The sequence below is a fragment of the Oratosquilla oratoria genome, chromosome 20, assembly GCF_046742065.1.
Source record: "Oratosquilla oratoria isolate Oo_2021 chromosome 20, ASM4674206v1, whole genome shotgun sequence".
Classification (NCBI taxonomy): domain Eukaryota; kingdom Metazoa; phylum Arthropoda; class Malacostraca; order Stomatopoda; family Squillidae; genus Oratosquilla; species Oratosquilla oratoria.
The window spans coordinates 44,390,484-44,411,110 of NC_134796.1; the positions used below are offsets into that span (position 1 = coordinate 44,390,484).

Below are 20,627 nucleotides of genomic sequence, written 5' to 3' on the forward strand. Positions count from 1 at the left end.
TTCACAGATTGGTTACAAAATAGGACGAGGGAGTCATATGAGAGGTACAAAGAAAAGAAAAGAGAAGTAAAGCAAAAGGTAAAGGAGGCATAGAGGAGAGCAGATGTGAAATGGGGTAAGAGTATGACATAAAATTTTGAAAGTAATAAAAAGATGTTTTGGAAAGAAATTAAGGGAGGAAGAGGAGGCGAATTAAGTAGAGAAGAAAAGGTAAAAGCTACAGATGGAGAGAGGACAATGGAAAAGATGGCAGTAAGAGGAAGATGGGCAGAATATTTTAGGGAGTTGCTAAATGTGAAGGAGGATAGGGAGGGAAAGATAGCTGCAGTGGGAAATGCTAAGAAAATGACCTTGATGAGTGAGGAAAATGGAGGAAAAATTAGGAAGGATGAAGTGAAGGCAGTTGTTAAGATGATGAAAGCAGGTAAGGCACCTGGTCTGGATGGATGCCATGCAGAATGTCTAAAAAAAGGAGGTACAGTGATGGTGGACTGGCTGGTGAGGTTATTTAATGTTTGCTGGAGAGAGGGTAGAGTGCCAGAGGACTGGAGGAGTGCCTGTATAGTTCCACTTTACAAGGGAAAAGGGGACAAGTGTGAATGTAGTAGTTTCAGAGGGATTAGCTTGTTAAGTGCAGTTGGGAAAGCTTATGGATCTTGATTGAGAGGATTAGGAGAGGAACAGAGGGAGTAATTGGTGAGGAACAGTGTGGATTTAGGACGGGTAGAGGTTGTGTAGATCAGATCTTTGTGGTAAGACAGATATGTGAGAAAGCTATAGGAAAGGGAAGGATGTTTTTTGGGCTTTTATGGATCTGGAAAAGGCTTACGATAGGGTAGACAGAAAGGCACTGTGGGAGGTTATGCAGATATACGAGATAGGAGGAAAGCTTCTAGGAGCTGTCAAGAGTTTTTATGAGAGTAGTAGAGCTTGTGTCAGGATTAGAAATGGAGAGAGTGAGTGGTTCAAGGTAAAGGTGAGACTTCGTCAAGGATGCGTTATGTCGCCCTGGCTGTTCAACTAATACATGGATGGGGTAGTGAAAGAAGTAAATGCAAGGGTAGTGGGTAAGGGATTGGAGATGGTTAAAGAAAATGGGGAAAAGTGGGAGGTGAGCCAGCTGTTGTTTGCAGACGACACTGCACTTGTGGCAGGATCGAAGGAGGGATTGAGGAAGTTGGTGACAGAGTTTGGGAGAGTATGTGATAGGAGAAAGCTAAAGATAAATGTGGATAAAAGTAAGGTGATGAGATGTACAAGGGGTGAAAGTGGCAGTAGACTGGAAGTGAGCATTAAGGGAGAGCGACTGGTGGAGGTGGATAGTTTTAGATACTTGGGTGCAAATGTGGCAGGAAAAGGTGGAGTAAAGGTGGAGGTAGAATGTAGATTGAGAGAAGCAAGTAAATGCCTTGGTGGATTAAAGAGTGTAATGAGGAATAGACATTTGGGAATGGATGCTAAGAGGAGACTTTATGAAGGAGTGATTGTGCCAACAGCACTGTATGGGGCAGAAACATGGAATATAAGAGAGGAGGAGAGAAGGAGTTTGAATGTGTTTGAGATGAGGTGTCTGAGAAGTATGATGGGGGTTACTAGGCTAGATAGAGTGAGAAATGAGGAGGTGAGGAGGAGAACAGGGGTGGAAAGGGAGTTGGGAGATAGGGTTGATGAAAGAGTATTAGGATGGTTTGGACACATGGAAAGAATGAGTGAAGAAAGACTAGTAAAAGAGGTATGGAAGGCAGATGTGGAGGGAGTAAACATGAGGGGATGTCCTAGGATGAGATGGATGGATGGGGTGAAGGGGGCTTTGGGGAAGAATGGAATGTCTGTTGAGGAAGGATGGGAGAGGACAGAAGACAGGGGTGAATGGAGAATGGTTGTATATGGATGATGTTGTGATGCATGAGGTGGAATGGGTGGGGGATAGGGGTGAGGTAGTATGTGTGAGCAAATTTTGACACAGCCTGAAGGGACTTCTCCCCGTCTTCTCCTCTTATGCAAGGGGGACGGAGAGGGGGGGTTCGCCGATTTAATGAAGAGGCCTTACTCTGGATGTGCTGTGACTTGTGACACTGCCTCTGACCCAGGGCAGTGGACAAGGTGCAGGGATGATCCGTCATCCAGGAGGTGCTAAGATAAGAGGGAGAGTGTAGGGGAGTGGAGTGTATTTAGGGATGGAATGGGTGGGAATGATTTTATACCTTTTTCTTTTTGGCTACCTCCCATGAAAGGGGGAAAAAGCCTTGGTATATGTATGTATGTATGTACATCTACAGCAAGGCCACCTCACTTAATTGGTGACCCACCCTCTCCAACCCCTCATGTGGAAAATAGAAAAGACGGGGAGAAATCTCTTCATACATATACCAAGGGTTTTTTCCCCCTTACAAAGGAGGTGGCCAAATTCAAAGGCATAATTCCACTCCCACCCATTTCATCCCCAAATACTCTACTCCCATTCACTATCCCTCCCTCCCTTTTTTCTTGGCTCCTCCTGGATGAAGGGTAATCATCTGTATCTTGCCCAGTGCCCTGGGTCAGAAGTAGCACAGCAGAACACAACACATCCACAGCAAGGTCACTTCATTTAATTGGTGACTCTCTCTTTGCTTATAATAAAAAAGTTCATTTCAATTCCTTTTTCTTAGGATGACTTTCAGCCTTACCTGTGACGGAGCTTTATGCCTTGCAGTTTGTTGTCCTGGCTTCACTACAGTAATGGTAACATCTGGAGCCCTTCGTCTCAACTCAGCTAAAGGCCCATCTTCCTCTTCTTCATCTTCCTCATCATCTCCATCATCTTCATCCTCTTCTCCACATTCACCTTCTATGTTCTTCTGCCTCTTTGCCATCTACATCATGAGAAACAGAGAAAATATTACACTTTACAATTTACCTAAAATGCAGAATATTTACAAAACTTTATCTATGTATATTCGATCTTACTGCAGGATATATGAAGTTCTTATGCTTCTTTGCCATCTCATGAGAAACATACCAAACATTACACTTTACATTGAAGTTAAAATGTGGAACATTTACAAAATTCATCATATACATATAATAACTACAATAATTGCTGCTTCAAGTTTCACTGACTGCAAACATGCACCCCTACCATGGCTGGTAACATTCTCAGACCCACCCACATATCTCTCTGGGAGGAAACTTTGGACCATTGTCTGTGATGTATTAATGTGGAACTGTTTCTATGTCATTTGTTCAAAGTAGTACGATGATAGGGACAGTTACAAGTTATCAGCTCTCCATATGTGAAAAAGTAAAAGATATAGCTGAAGATGATGGAGAGAGATCTTAGGCCTAATCCAGAGACCAAATGTCAGCCCCTCAGAGCTGCATTTCTTGACAGAGGTGAAAAGGTTGACAGATTTTGGAAATGGACTGTTCTCCACCCAACCCACTGCTTGGATCAAGCAAACCAGAAAGACAGAGTACCTCCACGGCAGAGCATGACAGCTGAAGCTGGTTTACCCCCTCTACTTTATCTATATGGAAATATTCTCTACTCATCCACTCAATGTAATTAAAGAAGACAAGGAGAATCTCTTCAGGCTGTGTCAATATATCATCCATTCACATCCATTCTCCACTCAGGCTGTGGTTGGGAAGGTGGGAGTGAGCTTATTGGAGGGCAGGTAGAACATGTCCAAGTGTTTGTGTAATTGTTTGTGTCTACAAGTGTTGTACAAGTGACGTGGTCCCAGTTTATGCATATGTTGCAGGAGACGAGACTGCTCGGACAAACAGTCTAGGGAACGACAACAACAACAACAACAAGTCTCCACTCACACCAATCTCTTGCCCTCTCCCTTCCCTGCTCAACATTCTCCTTTTACCCATCTCATTTTTGGTCTTCCACTCAAGTTCACTCCATCCACCTCTGTTTTCTCCAGCCTTTTTATTAGTCTTTCTTCAGTTATTCTTTCCATGTGCCAGCTCCCTTTCCACTGCCACTCTCCACCACACCTCCAAATTTCTCTATCCATCCTCATAACTCCCACCATACTTCTCAAACACATTTAAATTTCTTCTTTCTGCTTCCATTACATTCCAAGTCTCTGTCCCATAAAATGTCACAGGCACAGTCACCCCTTTATACAATATTCTTTTTGTGTCCCTCCCAGATACCTATTTTTTCATAATACTTTTCATTTCTCTAATATATTCATTTGCTTCCTTCAGTACAGATTACCTCTACCCTAGGTCCTCCATTTCCTGCTACATGTGCCTCTAAATACTTAAAATTATCCACTTCCTTCAGCCTCCCTCATTTCATACTTATATAAACGATCTATCTATATACCATGGGCCTTTTCCACCTTTGAAGGGAGGTAGTCAGCCAAGGCACACACCCACTCTCAACCATTCCACTTCTATTAACCACCAATCTTATCTTGGCAATGATGTAAAATATGCTATAAAACAGAAACCTATAATGTAGATGTTGTTGTTCCTTAGACTGTTTCACTAAGCAATCCCATCTCCCTGAGGAACTCTATGGCTGGAATGGCGTTTTCCCATAAGTCCCTTATAGAGCATATATTGTGTTGTTAAGTGTGCATGATTGTGTACTATGCAGCCTTCTGTAATGTTAAGTATGGAGTGAAGTGTTACATTCTGGATAGTCATCTGTGATGTGGTCATCCAGCTTCTTCTGGTAACTTAAAAGGGCTGGATAGTGACCACACTGTAGTCTGACCAGGTGGACTCTGTCCTATAACTTAGCTGAATATTCATGCACAAATTACACGTCTTACAATGTACCTTCTTCATACGTTGTCTTGCTTTCTTGGCTGCTTTCTTCGCATGTTTTGCCTCATCAATATGATTGCCCTCAATGTAGTCCATTATCGTTTCGATGTTCTGCCGACCAATGTGTGTCCGACTTGCATCAGCACACGAGTCTTTGGTTGTTGACTGATGTACTGCTGTGGTAGTTGTAGTTGATGAGCAGTTGGAAGTATGAGCTGATGAGGCACTGCTGGAGCGAGCTTTCTTCTTTCGAGACAAAATTTGAAGTAAACGATCCCGTCGATCACTGTACCGTTGACGACCTCCTCCCTATGGATATTAAAAAAAAAAAAAATTCTACATGGAATCATTGAAACATTATATTCCTGAGGGCAATAATCAGTCAAATTACAAAACCTCTATATGATATCTCTACTAGTGTATACATACATATAAACCAAAGGGCTTTTCCTCCTAATATGGAAAGGAGTAGTGGGGGTTTGACTTTTTTTTTTAAGTGGGTGGGGTGTTGTTTTGCCATATAAAGATATGGTATGGATAAACCAGCTCTACAGTCGATCCCTGCTGTGGAAATCCTGTGCTTCACTGCATTGTTTAAGTGAAGAAGGATGACCCTTCATCTATGAAGTGGGAAGATAAGATAGGATGATGGGTGACGAATGAGGTTGGATGAGTGTGGGATGGGCATATACTTTGACTTGGTCACTCTCCTTATAATGAAGAAAAGCCACTGCCCCATCCTCCTTTTTTTAACCCCTTCACTCCGGGCCAAAATCTCGCAAGCAGTATTAGCTGCCAGACGTGCAATGTTGCGTCATAATACTTGCATTATAAAAAATAAAGTTACCGCTGTATTTAGCTCGTTCTCTTTCACCCATCAATTTTGATAACCATAGAAAATATGATGAAGCCAGTTTACAGAGTATGGGGGTCATGCAGGTACAACTACAATAAATATAATCAAGGTGCCGACATTGGCATCCTCGCATACCCACTTACTCTTCATGATGCCTATGTAGGCGTCATCGTATCAAAGGGATTAAGGTAGGTGGGACGGAGTCAAAACATACACCTATCTAAAACTCACTCATCTCCTCTCCCATCATAGCACCTTATGTATCAAGGGGCATCCCTGTCCCCTGCCGTATTGCTTGGGTCAAAGGCAATGCAGTAAAATACAGAACCTCCACAGGAAGGCCTAACAGCCACAGCTGGTGTACCCCACTGCTTCATTATATGGTGAACACCTCCCACTCAACCACAAAAAATCAATAATGTAGCCACCATTTTCAGATAGTTAATGGAATATCAATGGCAAAACACAATAAGGGATGGTAAGTGATCAAATAAATTCTTTGGAGTATTTAAATGAATTTCATAAACATGCTTTCATGACAGAAATATAGCTATCTTGACTATGATGTCAATTTGTACCATGCCAAAACCTTATTGTATAACATAAAAAATCTAACTTCAATTACAAAGCGCATCAATACAATTTATCTATCTACTTATATATAGGCTTTTTCATCCTTATATGGGAGGTAGCCAAGCAATACATACACCCACCCCCACCCCTCCCACTAGTCATTTATTTCCCTTTCATCTTAGCTCTTTGTAGATGAAGGGTCATCCCTGTCCCTTGCCCACTGCATGGGTCAGAAGCAATGCAGCGAGACACAACACATCCAGTCACTTCATTTACATGGCAACCCTCCCTCCTATCTTTGCAAGTTGACAGCCATAATGATAAGTTATGAATCTCAACTCATTCTAACACTGATGCAATATTAAACACAAGGGATGTTCAATAAATATACCAAACTCTAGTTCTGTAAAAACTCAAACCAGAGGGTCAATCCCTTTGAAGTCCAAGACCAAGTTATGGATTTTGTCAAAGCCCAAAAACCAGTGAATAGAGGTATCAATACAGCCCACACCTGAGAAACATGCAACCAAAAGTAACATCACAGCACACAACTGATGATGATGATTCAGTTTAATGTCGCAAACTCCCTCTATCAGGAGGCTAGGATGATGCCTGTTACAGTGGACTTTGTAGCATGGAATTTTATGAACTATGCCCTTGGTCCAACTTGCTGGCAGCACAGTTTAAATTGCTGTCACTTCGATCTCCATTGCAAGTACATACATACATATACCAAAGTCTTTTTCCCCCTTACAAGGGAGGTAGCCAAAAAAGAAAAAGGCATAAAAACCATTCCCACCCATTCCATCCCTAAATACACTCCACTCCCCTCCACCCTCTACTCTCCCTCTTATCTTGGCACCTCCTGGATGACGGGTCATCCCTGCATCTTGCAAGTAGTGACACATTAACCTGCTTGCCCAGCAAGCACACAACTACCACACTTATACATACTCCAAGCCCTTAAGATGTGAACACAAATGCACATTAGTGCCATGGCCCACCTGGTTGTGCTGCATCATATGACAGTAACAACAGTCACAGTGGTTGTCCTGTTGCGTGGATGACACTGTTGTAGATGTGTCACTCTCCTCCCCACTGCTGAACTCATCCACCCTGCTACTCCACTCATCCACTCGACTACTTTCACTATCTCCATCACCTAAAGTTTAGAATGAAATGACATTACAGTATTTTTTGTCAAATATGTACAGTACCCACATATATTTACTTCAATTTCTTTTGATTGTGAAGGAAAAGAACATTATTGTTCAATGAAAATAAGAATAAATCCTTAAAATGTATGAAAATGTGACACCCGTGTCACATAACAAGAATGTGAAGAATGAAGGAGAAAGAGTGAGTAATGAGACATCTAGTAAAAAAAATTGTAATTGCTCTAAATAAAAATAATTATTGGTATGTTAAAGCAGTAGTAACAAAATCAAGTCTGGCAATGCTGATCCAAAGGTGACTTGTTGATATGAAATATGTCATAAAAAAAATTCTAGCTTAACTTTTTCTATATCACAAACTAAATATAAATTACTCCTTACTGTCTCTGCTAGTGGACCGATCAAGGTGTTGTGTACGAAGTTTTCGCGAGGAGACATGACCATTTACACAACCAGCTGTTGGAAGTAAATAAAATCCTTATACATACATACGTGAATGTGATTCTTTTTACAACACTGCACAGGGTGCAGACTTTGAATTTGGAGGAGGCAGAAAGGAGGATTGTAAGTGTATTTGAGATGAAGTCTTACAGAAGTGTGGTGGATATAACAGTACTTAAAGGAAAAAACATAAATTACATGCAAATTAATTGTTACATACTTCCTCTTGCAGGTGATGCTCCATTGGCATTGTGGGTTCTTGTGTGCGTAATAACACTTGTGGTATTGACTGCTTGGCCTTGCTGGGTGTCTATGACCTTTGTAGATGTCACATGTCCAGTTTGAACTACCCCTTGATCCAGTGAAGTATGCGTAACCTTATTAGCAAGACACCCTGTCTGATTCTTGGCATGTGAGCTTTGCGAAGTACGGTGTGCACACTTAGTGTGAACATGGCCCCCGTGGTTATGAGCAGGATGAGGGGGTAAAGGTGCAGTCATCTGCGGAACAATACTGGTCCCTCCATTTGACACACCTTGTGGGAGTACAGTTGGAACCTGACTTAACGAGGACAGAGGCTGTGGAATGTGGGAGGGAGCACTGTGACACGAGTCAGAGGAACTTCCCACTTCTCCCTGAATGTGAGACTGACACGCGGAAATGGCCGTGTTAGAAGTCATCTGTAGGGCAGTTGGATAGGACTGGGTCATGAAGTGGGGCAGTGATGGACTCGCTGAAGAATAGGGCAAAAATGGCAGGCTGATGGAGGAAGTAGCACTGTCAACGAGGTTATGGGTGTAGGATGGACGCGTGGTGCTGATCCTCAGGGTTTCCACACCACTAACCAAACTCGAAGGATCACTTCTGAAATGAAGAACAAAACATCAGTTGTCACAAAGGTATTGGTTTATCACACCTAAACATTTTCCAATGTCAATTTACTTTCTAATCAAGTTCACAAGGAGAGACAGGACTCTTAGCATCCGTTTCTGAATGTCTATTTCTCATTACACTTTTTAATTCTCCTAGACACTTACTTGCTTCTCTCAATCTACAATCTACCTCCACCTCCACTCCTCCCTTTCCTGCCATATGCAACCCCAAGTACCTAATGCTATCCATTTCCTCCAGCCTCGCTCGTTTAAGACTCACTTCAAAATTATTGCCATCCTCTCCCCTTGTACATCTCATCACTTTACTTTTTTAACATCTATCTCAGGACCACATTTTGTGGGGACTCATTGCTGGTCCCACCCATGTATTGTGGTCATTGGTATCATGCATTAACAGGATACCACTGTACCTCTTTTTATTACCAACTGTATGTAATTTTAATCCATTCTGATACCTATGATAACATCTGACATATGTCAGATCAAAACCGATGAAGTATATGGTAGGGATGAAAATCAGGTACGTGACAATGACTAACTACTATGAGTCAGGTACAAATCTCCGAGGTCCATGATACAGACAGGGTATAATTAGGTGTTTGGCAATGATTAAACTACTATCTACCTATCTAATTTTAACTATCTATATACCAAGATATAGAAATATAGTTACAGTTAGAATGTTTTGATTAGGTTTATGATTTAGTCATACTGTTGTTGTTATTGTTGTTGTCGTTCCCTAGACTGTCTGTCCGAGCAGTCCCGTCTCCCCAAGGAAGGCCACAGCCGAAACTGGGTTTTCCCACAAATCCTTTATAGAGTGTATGTTGTGTTGTTTGCGTGCATGATTGTGTATAATGCAGTCTTCCATTATGTGTTGTATGGTATGGGGTGAAGTGTTACATCCTGGGCAGCTGTTCACAACACGGTCGTCCAGCCTCTTCTGGTAGCTTAGAAGTGCTGGGTGGTGACCGCATCGCAGTCTGGCCAATTGGACTCTGTCCTTTCGTGGGAGAGAGGATTCAGAAGGGTGGATATCAGGGGGTCTGGCATGCAGCAGTGTGTTGTCTTTCAGTGTGTTAATGGAGCGGTGAGTGATATGATTATGAATATGTTTCCGGAGGCTGGTATTTGGTGGTTGTGGAGGAAGAGAAGAGAGTATCTGTGCGTAATAAAGGTCTTTGGGTGTAGTTTATTGTTTCTTGGTGTGTGTGGGTGTTCTGCTATGTAGTGTAGCGGGTGTGATGTGTTTGTGGTGGCTGCAGCAAGTGTTTGTGTGCCTCTCATGTCGAGGTGGTCCTTGACTTTGAGGACTTTTGTTTCATGGTGTAAATGGTCTGTAGGTGTTGTATTTGTGCAGCCTGTAATTGTTTTTAGGGCTTTGTTTTGTATGATTTGAAGGGTGTTGTGGTGTGTCTCACTGAGATAAGGATCCAATGCAGGACTTGCATAATTCATCACGGAGCGTATGCATTGTTTGTATACTGTAATATTAGTTTTTGTTTTGTCCAAATGTTGTTCCAGTGATTGACTTAAGTGCATTAAGTCTAGGTGTGCATTTGTTTTTTATGTTTGTGAGGTGTTGTTTGAAAGACATGGATGTATCGTATGTTACACCAAGAATTTTCGGTGTGTTTGTGTGTGGTATTAGAGTGTTGTTGATGTAGAGATGAGGTATGTATTTGTGTTCTTTTGTCCAGTTGGTGAGAAGTATTGCTGTAGATTTGGTTGGAGCTATTTTGAGTCTGTTTGTGATGAACCATGTGTTGAGTGTGTCAAGGTAAGGCTGGATTATTTCTGCAGCTTTGTCTGTGTTACGATGTGTGCATGTGATTGTTATGTCGTCTGCGTATGAAGAGATTTGTATTTCTGAGGTGTCTGGTGTGGGTAAGTCATGCATGTATAGATTAAATAATGTGGGGGATAGAACTGAGCCCTGTGGTACTCCGTTCTTAATGTTTCTGATGTGCGATGATTGGCCATTATATGACACATGAGCATTCCTGCCTGCCAGATAATTGGCCAGCCATCTTTTGGTGTTATTGTGCATGTCTGTGTTATATATTTTATTTGTTAGGTTGTGGCGGGGGATAGCATCAAAAGCTTTACTAATGTCCAATGTTATAAGAAGTGTTCTGTGGTGGGGCCTATCTGAATTGATGCCATCTAAAATTCTTTGTGTGAGGTTTGTCATACTGTAGTTGAGAGTGGAGGATAGGTGGAGAAAAAGAAAAAGGGCAGGAGGTGGAGAGGTACATAAAGTAAACATTTTAAATGAGAAAGAAAAAGAACAGAGGTACCAGAAAAAGCTGTGATGTGTGGGAAGTGGTAAAGCATAGAACAGAGGTGGGAGTGTCTTGCAACACTGCCTCTGACCCAGGGCAGTGGACAAGGTGCAGGGATGACCCGTCATCCAGGAGGTGCTAAGATAAGAGGGAGGGTGGAGGGGAGTGGAGTGTATTTAGGGATAGAATGGGTGGGAATGGTTTTATGCCTTTTTCTTTTTGGCTACCTCCCTTGCAAGGGGAAAAAAGCCTTGGTATATGTATGTATGTATGTATGTATGTAAGTGACAAGGTGTGCAAAAGATACTCTTTCTCCAGCTATCCTCCTCTCTCAACTACAATATGACTAAATCATAAAGCTAATAAAAAATATTCTAACTTTAACAAGAGCCATTATACACTTACAAATGAGGAGCTAGCTGACTGTCAGACCCAGCTATGTTGTGAGACCCAGGAGGAGTTAGAGTATCTCCGTAGACCATCTCCCACTCCTTCATGAGCTGCTCAGTAAGAAGATCTGTGCCCTGCAGGGGAAGGAAAAGTTTGTGTTAGTAAGAAGACCCTCGTCTAAAACACAAAAAAAGGGCAATTTTTTTTTGCAAAATGTGGTACAGGTATGTCATATCCAAGCAACGTGTTTGGATTTCTTATCACTCCCTGAACATATCGTCACTTTAACCTCTTCAAAATGAGTAAAATTCTTGCAGGCAGCACCAGATGCCTGATGTACTATGATTCAATGATGTATTGCAATACTTGTGTTATAAAATATAAAGTTATTGCAAATTCACTTCTTCTCTTTCACTCTCAATAATAAACACAGAAAATGCAATCAAGCTAGTTCACAGAATTCGGAGGTCACTCAGTTACAACTACAAAATAAACATAATCAGGATGCCAACGCCGACATCCTTGTTTACCAAATCATGCCTCATGACGCCTACATAGGCATCATCACATGGAAGAGGTTAATCTTGTCCACATTTGCTCTCAACTTTCTCTTCTCTTCCACCCTTCCAAATGCAATCAACATCTGTTTCCTGCTTCAGTCTTATCTCAGAATCAGCCACTTAGTGTCATCTGGAAATGAATGACTCACCTCCCAGATTTCTCCATCCTCAGCCCAAACCCCTGCTTAGCATTTCCACACTTACCTCCCTTACCACCCCATCCACATACACAATGAACAACCTAGCAACATTACACAATCTCAATGCAAGCCTATACTCATCACACTTTCTATTCCTAACCATTATTCATGCCTTACTACATATATACATATACCAAAGGCTTTTTCCCCCTTACACAGGGGGTAGCCAAAAAAAAATAAAAAAAGGCATAGAAATTACTCCCACCCATTTCATTTCCCATATTTTTCACTCCCCTCCACCCTCCTATCTTAGCACCTCCTGGATGACGGGTCGTCCCTGCATCCTGTCCACTGCCTTCACGCCATACTACATACATACATATACCAAGGCTTTTTCCCCCCTTACAAGGGAGGTAGCCAAAAAGGAAAAGACATAAAATCACTCCACCCATTCCATCCCTGAATACACTCCACACCCCTCCACCCTCCCTCTCATCTTAGCACCTCCCGGATGACGGGTCATCCCTGCACCCCTGTCCACTGCCCTGGGTCAGAAGCAGTGTCGCAGGACACAGCACATCCACAGCAAGGCCGCTTCATTAAATCGGCAACCCCCCCTCTCCATCCCCCCATGCATAAAGGAGAAGACGGGGAGAAATCCCTTCGGGCTGCATCAAAAATTTGCTCACACATACTACCTCACCCCCCATCCCCCCACCCATTCCACCCCATGCATCACATCATTCATATACAACCATTCTCCATTCACCCCTGTCTTCTGTCCTCTCCCGTCCTTCCTCAACAGACATTCCCCTCTTCCCCAAAGCCCCCTTCACCCCATTCATCCACCTCATCCTAGGACGTCCCTTCATGTTCACTCCCTCCACATCTGCCTTCCATACCTCTTTTACTAGTCTTTCTTCACTCATTCTTTCCATGTGTCCAAATCATCCTAATACTCTTTTATCAACCCTATCTCCCAACTCCCTTTCCACCCCTGTTCTCCTCCTCACCTCCTCATTTCTCACTCTATCTAGCCTAGTAACCCCCATCATACTTCTCAGACACCTATCTCAAACACATTCAAACTCCTTCTCTCTTCCTCTCTTGTTCCATGTTTCTGCCCCATACAGTGCTGTTGGCACAATCACTCCTTCATACAGTCTCCTCTTTGCATCCATTCCCAAATGTCTATTCCTCATTACACTCTTCAATCCACCAAGGCATTTACTCGCTTCTCTCAATCTACATTCTACCTCCACCTTCACTCCACCTTTTCCTGCCACATTTGCACCCAAGTATCTAAAACTATCCACTTCCTCCAGTCACTCTCCCTTTATGCTCACTTCCAGATTACTGCCACTTTCACCCCTTGTACATCTCATCACCTTACTTTTACCCACATTTATCTTCAGCTTTCTTCTATCACATACTCTCCCAAACTCTGTTACCAACTTCCTCAATCCCTCCTCAGATCCTGCCACAAGCGCAGTGTTGTCTGCAAACAATAGCTGGCTCACCTCCCACTTTTCTCCATTTTCTTTAACCATCTCCAATCCCTGACCCACTACCCTTGCATTTACCTCTTGCACTACCCCATCCATGTATAAATTGAACAGCCAGGGCGACATAACGCATCCTTGACGAAGTCCCACCTTTACCTCAAACCACTCACTCTCTCCATTTCTAATCCTGACACAAGCTCTACTACTCTCATAAAAACTCTTGACAGCACCTAGAAGCTTTCCTCCTATCCCGTATATCTGCAAAACCTCCCACAGTGCCTTTCTGTCTACCCTGTCGTAAGCCTTTTCCAGGTCCATAAAGGCCCAAAAAACATCCTTACCACTCATGTAAAAACCTCTGAGAGTGAGTGTATGTCTTGACTTGGCTAACTTCCTTATACAGGAGAAGCCCTTGGTATATAGATAGACAGGTCCCCAACAGATTTCCCCCCTATTACATAACATCTTCCTATCAACTCTATCACATGGCTTCTCCAAGTCCATGAGAGCCCAAAATACATCCTTACCTTTGGCCTATTACTTCTCACATACCTGTAATACCACAAACATTTGATCTATACACCCTCTTTCTCTCCTATACCCCCTCTGTTCTTCCCCAATGATTCCCTCTTTTCCCCTCTTGGCTACCTACCTTACAAGGGAGAAGAAGCCTTTGGTATATAGATAATAAATAGGTCCCCTCCACCTCTCAACCAACACCTGCCCATATAACTTACCAACTACACTCAACTGACTGATTCATTTAAACTACATTTGTACTACCATCCACAAGTACATTTCCTTCCCTTAGACATTCATTAAATAATATCAGCAACCATTCCACTATAACTACTTCATCCTTTGTGAGACATTCCTCATGACAACCCTCCAATCCAGGTTCCTTTCCAGCTTTCATCTCCTTCAAGTAACAATGCTTGTATTTACCTAGTTGTATTTTATGGGACAGGAGCTATGTTTGTTGTGACCCGTTTTCATATCTCTCCACATCCAGATTATTATTGAACTCGTGTATAGTTCTGGCTTTCACTGTTTAGTTTGTTCCAGACATCGATTACTCTGTGTGGGAAACTGTTCTATTTCAGGTCTCTTCTGTAACTGTCCTTCTTTAGCTTCTTATCGTGTCCTCTTGTTTCTCTCTTGTCCCATTTCAATAGGTCATCTCTATCGAGAACTTCCATCCCTTTCATAATTCTGAAGATGGTCAACAAGTCACCTCTTTCCCTTCTCTGCTCCAATGTTGACAGCTGTAATTTCTCCAATCTTTGTTTATATGTCAAATTTGATAGTGTGGGTGCCATCTTTGTCACTGCTCTTTGGATTCTTTCTAATTTCTTTGTGTTTTTCTTTGTGCTTGGTGCCCACATTGATATAGCATATTCTACTTTCGGTCATATCAATGCATCTTAATAAGTTGTAAGTCTCTCCGAATAATTTATTTACATGTTTGTCAGGTGTCAAGTCACTTGAGATGATTACTCCTAGGTCCCTCTCTGAGTTTACTTTCTTTACTTCTTTGTTTCCAATCATATATTTTCCCAAAACTATTTTTACCTCTTCCAAATTCCATTATGTTACATTTCTTGATGTTTAAGTTCATCTCGTATTTCTGGCTCCATTCCCATACTTTATCCAGGTCATCTTGTAGCAATCTGCAATCTTCTTTTTTCACTCTCTTGAGTAATTTGGCATCATCGGCAAAAAAATTTATGTAACAATTTACTCATTCATCCATGTCATTTATGTATATGGCAAACATTAAAGGAGCCAAAACAGAGCCTTGTGGGATGCCACTTTTTACATTTCCCCATTTCGAACTTATGTCTCGAAGTACCACTCTCATTTTTCTCCCAGTTAAGAAGTCCTTCACCTATTCCAATAGTTTACCTTGAATTCCTCCTATTTTTTCAATTCTACTTATTAATTGTGAAGGAGGATAGGGAGGGAAAGATAGCTGCAGTGGGAAATGCTAAGAAAATTACCGTGATGAGTGAGGAAAATGGAGGAGAAATAAGGAAGGACGAGGTGAGGGCAGTTGTTAAGATGATGAAAGCAGGTAAGGTACCTGGTCTGGATGGATGTCATGCAGAATGTCTAAAAAAAGGAGGTACAGTGATGGTGGACTGGCTGGTGAGGTTATTTAATGTTTGCTGGAGAGAGGGTACAGTGCTGGAAGACTGGAGGAGTGCCTGTATAGTTCCTCTTTACAAGGGAAAAGGGGACAAGTGTGAATGCAGTGGTTTCAGAGGAATTAGCTTGTTAAGTGTAGTTGGGAAGGCTTATGGGAGGATCTTGATTGAGAGGATTAGGAGAGGAACAGAGGGAGTAATTGGTGAGGAACAGTGTGGATTTAGGACGGGTAGAGGTTGTGTAGATCAGATCTTTGTGGTAAGACAGATATGTGAGAAAGCTATAGGAAAGGGGAAGGATGTTTTTTGGGTTTTTATGGATCTGGAAAAGGCTTACGATAGGGTAGACAGAAAGGCACTGTGGGAGGTTATGCAGATATACGGGATAGGAGGAAAGCTTCTGGGAGCTGTCAAGAGTTTTTATGAGAGTAGTAGAGCTTGTGTCAGGATTAGAAATGGAGAGAGTGAGTGGTTCGAGGTAAAGGTGGGACTTCGTCAGGGATGTGTTATGTCGCCCTGGCTGTTCAACTTATACATGGAAGGGGGAGTGCGAGAGGTAAATGCAAGGGTAGTGGGCAAGGGATTGGAGATGGTTAAAGAAAATGGAGAAAAGTGGGAGGTGAGCCAGCTGTTGTTTGCGGACGACACTGCGCTTGTGGCAGGATCGGAGGAGGGATTGAGGAAGTTGGTGACAGAGTTTGGGAGAGTATGTGATAGAAGAAAGCTAAAGATAAATGTGGGTAAAAGTAAGGTGATGAGATGTACAAGGGGTGAAAGTAGCAGTAATCTGGAAGTGAGCATTAAGGGAGAGTGACTTGAGGAAGTGGATAGTTTTAGATACTTGGGTGCAAATGTGGCAGGAAAAGGTGGAGTGAAGGTGGAGGTAGAATGTAAATTGAGAGAAGCGAGTAAATGCCTTGGTGGATTAAAGAGTGTAATGAGGAATAGACATTTGGGAATGGATGCTAAGAGGAGACTGTATAAAGGGGTGATAGTGCCAACAGCACTGTATGGGGCAGAAACATGGAACATAAGAGAGGGAGAAGGAGTTTGAATGTGTTTGAGATGAAGTGTCTGAGAAGTATGATGCGGGTTACTAGGCTAGATAAAGTGAGAAATGAGGAGGGGAACAGGGGTGGAAAGGGAGTTGTTGTCGTTCCCTAGACTGTCTGTCCGAGCAGTCCCGTGGAAAGGGAGTGGGAGATAGGGTTGATGAAAGAATATTAGAATGGTTTGGACACATGGAAAGAATGAGTGAAGAAAGACTAGTAAAAGAGGTATGGAAGGCAGATGTGGAGGGAGTGAACATGAGGGGATGTCCTAGGATGAGGTGGATGGATGGGGTGAAGGGGGCTTTGGGGAAGAGGGGAATGTCTGTTGAGGAAGGACAGGAGAGGACAGAAGACAGGGGTGAATGGAGAATGGTTGTATATGGATGATGTTGTGATGCATGGGGTGGAATGGGTGGGGGGATGGGGGGTGAAGTAGTATGTGTGAGCAAAATTTGACGCAGCCGAAGGGATTTTTCCCCGTCTTCTCCTTTTATGCAATGGGAGGACGGAGAGGGGGGGTCACTGATTTAATGAAGCGGCCTTGCTGTGGATGTGCTGTCTTCCGACACTGCTTCTGACCCAGGGCAGTGGACAAGGTGCAGGGATGACCCGTCATCCAGGAGGTGCTAAGATAGGAGGGAAGGTGGAGGGGTGTGGAGTGTATTCAGGGATGGAATGGGTGTTTCCAAATCAAAGCATACACTTAATTAATAATGCAACATGAAATTTTTTATAAAATATCTATTTACCATGGGCTTTTTCCCCTTTATAAAGAAGGTAGCCAAGTCAAAAGGCACATATCCACTCCCATTCACCACCACTCTTTCCTCTCTCATCTTAGGTCCTTATGGATGGGTCATCCCTGTCTCCCACCCAGTGCTCTAGGTCAGAAGCAATGCAGCAAAACACAGCACATCCACAGCAAGGCCACTTCACTTAATCAGCAACACCCCCCCATGCAGAGAATAGAGAAGACAGAGAGAAATCCCACACACAACCACTTCCTAGTTCCACCCCCCCAACTCCACCCCATCTCCTGCCACCACCTCCTCTCCTTGCATCACAGTATCATCTATACACAGCCATGCTCCACCCACCCCAATCTCCTCCCTTCTCCCTTACTCAAGAGACATTCCCTCTTGCTCAATGCTCCTTTCACACCATCCATAGATCTTATCCTCAGTTGTCCCCTCAAGTTCACTCCACCCACCTCTGCCTTTCACACTTCTTTTACTAATCTTTCTTCACTCATTCTTTCCGTGTGTCCAAATTCATCCCAATACTCTTTCATCAGCCCTATCTGCCATCTTCTTTTCCACCCTTGCTCTCCTCATTTCTCACTCTATCCAACCTTGTAATTCCTACCATACTTTTCAGACATTTCATCTCAAACAGTTAAACTTCTCTCTGCCTCTCTTAAATTCCAAGTCTCTGCCCCAAACAGTGTTTTTGGCACAATCACCCCTTCCTACAATCTCCTCTTTGCATCCATTCCCAAATACCCATTTCTCATGACACTTTTTGAATTCCCCAAGGCACTTACTTGCTTCCCTTAGTCTACAATTTACCTCCACCTCCACTCTTTTTCCTGCCACATGCAACACCAAATATCTAAAGCTATCCACTTCCTCCAGCCTCTCCTTTAAGACTTCCAAATCACTGCCATCCTTTCCCCTAGTAGCCTACATCTTATCACTTTACTGTTACCCACATTTACCCCCAACTTTCAAAATTACCTTAACCCCTTCCATACGGTGCCGCACACGTAGGCGTCATGGACTTAGATCTCGGTGGCAGCAACCAATGCCAGCCGTACGACGTGTCGTAATAATACTCGCATCATAAAATATAGTCACCGCTTATATCGATCGTTCTCTCTTCACCCGTGAATTTTGATAACCATAGAAAATGCGATTACAAAAGAATTAGAAAGAATGTCATTATGGAGGGGCGACTACAATAAATATAATCAAGACGCCGATATGGCAGCCTCGCGAATACACTCGCTCCCCATGACGCCTACGTGTGCGGCCCCGTATGGAAGGGGTTAATCACCTCTCCCACATATCTCAACTTTTCTTTAACAATCTCCAGTCCCTTGCCCACTATCTTCACATTTACCACCCCATCCACATACATATTGAACAACCATGGTGACATGACACATCCCTGATGCAGCCCCACTTTTACCTCAAACCACTCGCTCCCTCCATTCTCAATTCTAACACAACCTCTATTACTTGTAAAAAGTTTTGACTGCCCTTAACAATTTTCCTCCAATTCCATATATTTGAAAAACTTCCCACAGTGCCTTCCTGTCTACCCTGTCATAAGCCTTTTCCAAATCTATAAAGGCTCAAAAAATGCACTTACCTTTTGCTAAAGCTCTCATATATCTGCCTTACCACAAAAATATAATCCAGGTAACCTGTACCTGTCTTAAACCTGCACTGGTCCTCATCAATTATTCTCTCTGTTCCTCTCCTAATCCCTTCAATTAAAACACTCCCATATACTTTCCTAACTACACTCAACAAACTGATCCCTTTAATACTACTACAATCAAAATTTATCCTTTTTTTCCCTTCTAAAGCAGAGCTATACATGCACTGTTCCATACCCAAGGCATACACTTAAATAAAATAAGACAACCTTGAATTCTATCAAATATATTCAACAAATATGAACTAACCAAATATGGATTGCTGCTAAGAGGAGGTTTGTTTAATAGAAGGCTCGGAGCAGACTCCCCTTCCCCCATTGGTCGCCCTGACGGAACTATGTCACTGCCTGGTGGAGTGTTGTGTATGTGTGGATACAGCGACAACTGAGGCTGGGCAAGCGGGGGCAGGGTAGCTCCCCCAGAACTTGGTGGGGGCAGCATCTCTCCTTCTCGCGCCTGTAACATTTAAATAGTTATCATTACTCCAGTGTTAAAACTCAAGCATTTATCACAGTTAAACCCCCAATCTTAAGTATGGATATGGCACTACATGTCTGATCCTTTGTAACCTCTTAATTCAAAATTTCACTCCTACTCTCCTTTTGCCTTTCATAATAGCAAAAAATCTTGGATACCCCAATAATATAATTTATTTGTATATATGAATATAACTTGCACCTACCCCCACCCATACCACTCCCACTTGGTTAATAAACTAAAACACTGACCATTGCAACATGTGTGGCATTACAAAAGTGGCATTCACACGTGGAAGATACACCCGTGGCAGGTGCTGTGTTTGTGGCTAAGGCAGGTGCTGGGTTAGAGGCCAGAATGCAGGTTGAGGTGGATGTGGAAGCGGATGCTCCAGATGACGAAGGCGTGGAGTTGCAGGCATCACAAGGACAAGAGGAGGACAGCAATTCCCCTGAAAAAAAAAAAAATAAATAAATAAATAAAATAATAATAATAATCTTTACAGTCTACAATACTGGAACCATTATAATTTCCTAAAAAAATAAATAAATAAAAATAAATAAATAAGAATAAATAAATAAAATGAATAAATACACAAATAAATAAAACGGGTGACATTTTGATCTTTTATAAGTGTATACATACATGTATACCTTCTTCCCTTTACAAGGAGGGTGGCCAAAGTAAAGCACAAACCAACATTATACAATATTGAATCCCATTTACCCACCCCTCCCATCTAAGCACTTCTTGGATGAAGGGTCATCCCTGTCCCTGTCACAATGCTACAATTTAAGAAAAAACTCAGCAAGGTTAACCTTAGGCCTTTAGCTCTGTCTAATCCAGCATAGTTTCTGAAACTGCTTCTCTCTGAAGTTTCATTTTCCTTTTGGAGTTTTTATTCCCCACAGTAA

The 20,627-nt window shown here is 42.5% G+C and overlaps 1 protein-coding gene across 1 annotated transcript in view; it reads right to left on the reverse strand.

Moving 5' to 3' along the window:
* LOC143036518 (uncharacterized) overlaps positions 1-20,627 on the reverse strand; it is a 70,068-nt gene that overhangs the window by 12,710 nt on the left and 36,731 nt on the right. The window contains exons 6-13 of the mRNA XM_076203975.1: positions 19,965-20,164; positions 19,486-19,692; positions 11,405-11,523; positions 8,042-8,685; positions 7,762-7,836; positions 7,210-7,367; positions 4,789-5,085; positions 2,670-2,855 (exon numbers count right to left, since the gene is read on the reverse strand). Of these exons, the coding sequence (XP_076060090.1) occupies positions 2,670-2,855; positions 4,789-5,085; positions 7,210-7,367; positions 7,762-7,836; positions 8,042-8,685; positions 11,405-11,523; positions 19,486-19,692; positions 19,965-20,164 (1,886 nt within the window). The remainder of the gene's footprint in view (positions 1-2,669; positions 2,856-4,788; positions 5,086-7,209; positions 7,368-7,761; positions 7,837-8,041; positions 8,686-11,404; positions 11,524-19,485; positions 19,693-19,964; positions 20,165-20,627) is intronic.